A 5,385-nucleotide genomic window follows, 5' to 3' on the forward strand; every position below is an offset into this window, starting at 1 on the left:
GGCAACATGGAAACAAAAAGACAAACTAAAGCAGGTTCAGTGGAATTCTCAGAGCATCTTCAAGTAAATAAAAACAAAATGTAGAGTGAAGAAGTGGACCCAATAAAGACACAATGCACTGTTCACATTTGCTTTGCTCGCTGTGGTAAAGCTTTACACTTAAAGGGCATCGTCTCAGGTCCCAAACAGTGTAACATGTCCCTCATGTCTGCATCATGTGGAGGTGGAATGTGCTTCCTAGCTTTTGCCAGCCGTCTGGTTTCTCCTCAGCAGGGCCGGGCTCAGTGTTCATCAATCACTCCACATCAGCATGCGCTGGACCTCGTAAAGTCCCAGGATCACTAAAGCGTGATCAAAACACATTCCACATCCACGATGGAGAGGCTTCAAATCTCTCTGTAGCTCTCAGTGTTCCTGTCGGGAACGATAAAAGACGTGGGCCAGCGGTGGAATCAAGCAGAACACAATAAAACTGTTGGCTGATAATCCTCAGCATCATGGCATCACAAAACCCTATCAACAGAGAGCCAGTGCTTTCACACAGCATTAAATAACTCACTCGCACTCTCGTACACAAAAAACGTTCACTGCTGCAGGCTCTTGTGCTAACTTTGTATCACTAAATGTCTAATGCAGCTGTACACACTGTGGTGATGTGTCTTGGCAAATGGCACGGCAGGATGTGCTTCTAAATCGGGACAAAAATGTTGCTCCTGATGTTGCTATTGATACCAGCTGGCAGCCTCGTCTGATCCAAATCAAAACAGCGTGTAGTCACCTTCACCAGACACAGGTGGGGATTCAACCAGTTTCCCAAAATGGTTCATGACCCATCACTCACTATTAGTGTTCCTCAAGAGGCACGAACAAGAAGAAGACACGTGCCTGGTGAGGAAAGATAACCGCGGTTTGAAATGTCACAGTTTCACTTGCTGAAGCCTCGGCTAAACTGTTAAGGCAGGAAATTAGTTTGGAACACAACAATCTCAGTGCAGCTACTTACTGTATGTGTAGTAAATTCATATACACTTCAGACACACACATAAAGCAATAACCTCACTACAATGACTGGAAACCATGCAAATAAATACAGTGAACTTGTTGAGGCACGATAAACACACGGCACTCACACAGCATTATATGGCAACAGCCCTATTTAGCATTTACAAGCACTACATACACCTTTAGTAAGTGGTTTATAACACACTATAATGTAGTGTTAAGCAGTGATTATTAATGGATTTGTCAACAACTGTAACTCTTCCTCCGTAAGTAGAGACTGCCGTATAAACAGATAATGAATGGCAAGTAAAACACTGTTGTAATAACATAAAATAAGTCCTCATAGGAGAAGTTATAATTGCTGACAAATATTACACATTAATAAACACTTTAGATGTCATTCTAGTGTGCTATAAACCATTTATTAAATGTCTAAATACTGTTTATAAATACTAAATGAGAGACTTAAAGTGTTGCCCACGGACTGAAATCGAACAACCTAAATGACATTGTGTGCTACAAAGTATCTCTATTAGTAATAGTTAGTCATACTAGGAATGTCAAAAACTACCTGTCAAACACAGCATCAGTATTAACACACAAAAGAAAGTCAATGGCACAATGAATTGTCCGATCACTTGTTCATACTTTTTCATTTATGTGCAAAATAAATAGTTTTGCAACATTAGTTGATGTTAAAGGAATAGTTTGACACTATGGGAAGTACACTTATTAGCTTTCATGTCGAGGGTTAGATGAGAAGATCGATAAGGCTGTGCAGTAAATTAGGACATGCAGGTGATGAGCTTAGCTTAGCATGAAGACTGGAATCGGAGGGCCACAACTAGCCTGGCTCTATTCGAAAGTAAAGTAACAAATATGTCTACCAAATCGGTCTACCTGGCAGTACTAGGTGGACTTTGTTACCTTTGGGCAGAGTCAGGATAGCTGTGTGCCCGATTCCAGTCCTTATGCTAAGCTAAGCTGAGCTCCTGGTTTTAGCTTCATATTCACAGTACAGGCATGAGAGTGGTATCAATCTTCTAATCCAACTCACTGCAAGAAAGTAAGAGTATTTCCCAATAAGATGAACTTGTCTTTCAATGAGAAGCTGAATCGACTAACAAAAGTGTGTCTTCACCTATGAATATTTCTCTGCTGGTTTCCAAAAACTACAGCATATTTCCTCAACAAGAAGTCGCTGGGTGAGACGCTATTTTTCTAATTCCCAGGCTGAGAAAGTTTAAGGCTCTCTGATTCAAACACTTACATGTCAATCAAAACGTATTTTATCAAAAAACTGGATGCTACTCGCTTATGGTTTTGGTTATTATGAAACAATGCTGTGTGCTCTATGTGCCTAATGAAAGAAGTCTAAGTGCAAGACAGCAAATGCAGGCCTACAAAATGCAAACACTCACATTATACGGTTTAGCATTCAACTCCATACACATCAAACTGATATTAGTCCACCTTCATGAAAAACCATCGTAAGTGTGTTGCTTAACAAAATGTGGAGTAGCGGAAATGTGGAGTTGTAGAAGATAGCATATTTCTGCGCTTGAAAAGCAAACAGTCCCTTGCGTTCAGATACTGATGTAGTAGCTGTCTGCAGCATCGGTCCGTCCTGATGACCAATAAGCCAGAAATCAACATCAAAAGGCTCTGAAACATATTTGGCAACAACTCCTCAAATCTGTAGTGAAAAGACACCATAGAGAGAGCTCATATCCTGGTCTCCTGCATCCAAACTCACAGGCACTTTATCCATTGAAATTGAGGCATCTGTATCGTAGTGTAATGTCTGGAAGACTTGGTGCAAAAAGGCTGCGTCTGCCTGAATTCCCTCAGAGGGGGGTTGTGGGGGAATTCCAACATCACTTCCGTTTGATTTGTTATTCTGCAGAAGCTGATGTTTTCCACAAAATATTCAAAGCCAACAAAAGAGAAACACATTGTGACTATTTAGGAAAATGAGCTTGCAAAGTAGCTCGCTTAAAGTCAGATTTGCAGGAATTCCCCATTAACAACCTGAAAACTGGGTTAACTGTTAACTTAACGGAAATATTATTTGCCAGTAAAAGCCAGGTAGAAGGCACTGAGACTTGGTTTCTTTATCATGCTGCTCCTTCAGACGTGAATTGGATTTGGATTTGATGGCTGCTCAGTTCATACTTGGTTCACCAGGCTTTCACCAGTGTTACTTCTCATGGCTTACTAGTGTAACAGTAGACATACAGGTAAGCCCTTGGACTACAACTCTACACAAAGCGCATTCCATGCTGCGCTGGGAGTATGGAGTAGCTGCGTGTCCAGTGAGGTTCTGGTCTGCCTTTAGTGTTGCTAAATACTGAGGACAGACATGCAGCATGATTGCGTGTTGCTGGGGTGTGCGGGAGCGGGGTTAGTGAGGTATAACAGTTGACCGTGGGGTTGAGAGGTTGCTGAGAGCTCTGGAGGGCTGGCGTGGCTCTGATTGTGCTGCAGGAGCAGGGTGGGTGAGATGATGAAGTCAGGTCTCAAAGTACTTGTAGATGGCTGTGACATAAGTCATGACGCTTTGCCAGTCCGGTCTCTCTGTGTGCACCATCTCATTTATGTCCTGGAATGGAGAAAGAGACGGTTAAAGAGGAAAAAATACTGAGGATTTCTGTCCCACCAATAAACATATTTTAGATAAAGAAAACAAAAGAATACACCTCATTCATAATTAGTTTTTTGAGTGTACATGGAATGGGTAAATATGAAGCTACAGCTGGTTAGCTTAGCTTAGCATAAAGACTGGAAACGAGGTAAATGACTAGCCCGGCTCTGGCCAAAGCTAACACAATCCACCTACCAGCACCTCTAGCGCTCACTAAATAACACGTTATATCTCATTTGTTTAGATCAACACAAAAAACTAATTTGCAAGTTGAAAGTGTTTGACTATTTCTGGGCTGAATGCAGTAACTTCCTGGAGTCCTGTTATTGCTGTGAGGTTGCCAGGCAACCAGCAGAGGCCCTGTGAAGTCACAGCATGCGTTTTTGTACTGCTGTGGCGGTGGATTTTGTTACCTTAAGATGAAGGCAGGCTGGTAGTTTCCCCCATTTCCAGTCTTTATGCTAAGCTAACCAGCAGCTGGATGCAGAACGAGCAGTGTCAGTAGCTGAAGTGTATTTACTTTATGGTTTGAGGGGCATATTAAAAAAAGTATTCTGGCATCAAAAAAAATATGAGGGACAATAAGAGATTAAAGCTGCAAGCAGCGTTGGGCGGGACCTCGCACTCCGCGCAACTCGGGGCGTGCTGAAAATTTCACGTAAATCAGATGGATCAAGAGGTTGCGCCAGCAGGTTGCGTTACTCCTGTTGCAGTAGGTGGTGCTAGTCACTATATCTGAATATTGTCATGTAGACTGTTTGCAGGGGGCGGACTCTTATCAAACGTGTTGAAAGCTTTCTTAGATGGACCAACGTACACTTGAAGTTGTGAGGGACGGTGTTCAGGGGTTGCGGACTGTAGGATGAATATAGGAGTACTAACTGTTTTATGGCCCAATCGGCGGAATTTGACACGTCGTCACGGGCACGCCGGTTAAACGCTACAGTCAAGCAAATAGGAACGACTTTTGATCCAACCCCAATTGTTCTCTTACACGACTTGTAGTGATCGCACTTTGAAGTCAATCTGATAAAATCTGTAGGCATGGAGTTTGCTTACAACACAGAAGCCCCATAAATGGCGACGGAAATGGCATCCCGCGCACAGTTGTGAGATTGCCGACTTCAAACCTGGCCAAAATCTGACCCGGCACGCCACCCGCGACAACGCCCTTTCAACGAAGTGACAACCAAAATAGCACAACTTTTAATCAGGCCACATACTTTGGACCTGCGTACTGACAACTTTTGAAACAGATGCCGAAAATTCGCCTAGGAATTTTTTTAAAAGCCCTGTAGGGGGGCGCTAACAAACACCGGATTTTTGGTATGTTGAGGCTACAGGGACCAGGTGCTACACGTACCCTGGACGATTTCATATCTTCATGTAACTCATTACGCGGTTCTTCCGCACAGTGATTTACAGCATGCCACCAGAAGTACCACCTAGTGGCGGATCGTCTGCCAAATGTTATTAGTGAGCCTTCAGGGCAGCCATGGGCAAGCATCGTTACCCAAGTTTTCATTTAAATCACACATGGCGATGCGAGAAGAACCTTCTTTCCATTTTAAAGAGCGGCCACCCTTTGGTGGCATGACCTGAAAATTGTGACACACGATCCCTAAGGAAGCACCATGGGAACTATGGATCCCAAGCCTGGGTGTCAATCGACTGACCCAACCTGGTGGAGAAATGGGTCCACTTCCTTGCTTTTGACGTAAAATCCCTACAGAAGGTGC

General features: G+C 43.2%; 1 protein-coding gene across 2 annotated transcripts in view; it reads right to left on the reverse strand.

Annotated features, from left to right (window-relative positions):
* Positions 1-6: 6 nt before the first annotated feature.
* specc1la (sperm antigen with calponin homology and coiled-coil domains 1-like a) overlaps positions 7-5,385 on the reverse strand; it is a gene marked incomplete in the record, with an annotated part of 20,737 nt that continues 15,358 nt past the window's right edge. For both annotated transcript variants that reach the window (XM_035658704.1, XM_035658703.1), the window contains 1 exon segment: positions 7-3,604. In XM_035658704.1, the coding sequence (XP_035514597.1) occupies positions 3,515-3,604 (90 nt within the window).

The sequence above is a fragment of the Morone saxatilis genome, unplaced genomic scaffold (assembly GCF_004916995.1).
Source record: "Morone saxatilis isolate NCDOM2014 unplaced genomic scaffold, NCSU_SB_2.0 Contig16, whole genome shotgun sequence".
NCBI lineage: Eukaryota > Metazoa > Chordata > Actinopteri > Moronidae > Morone > Morone saxatilis.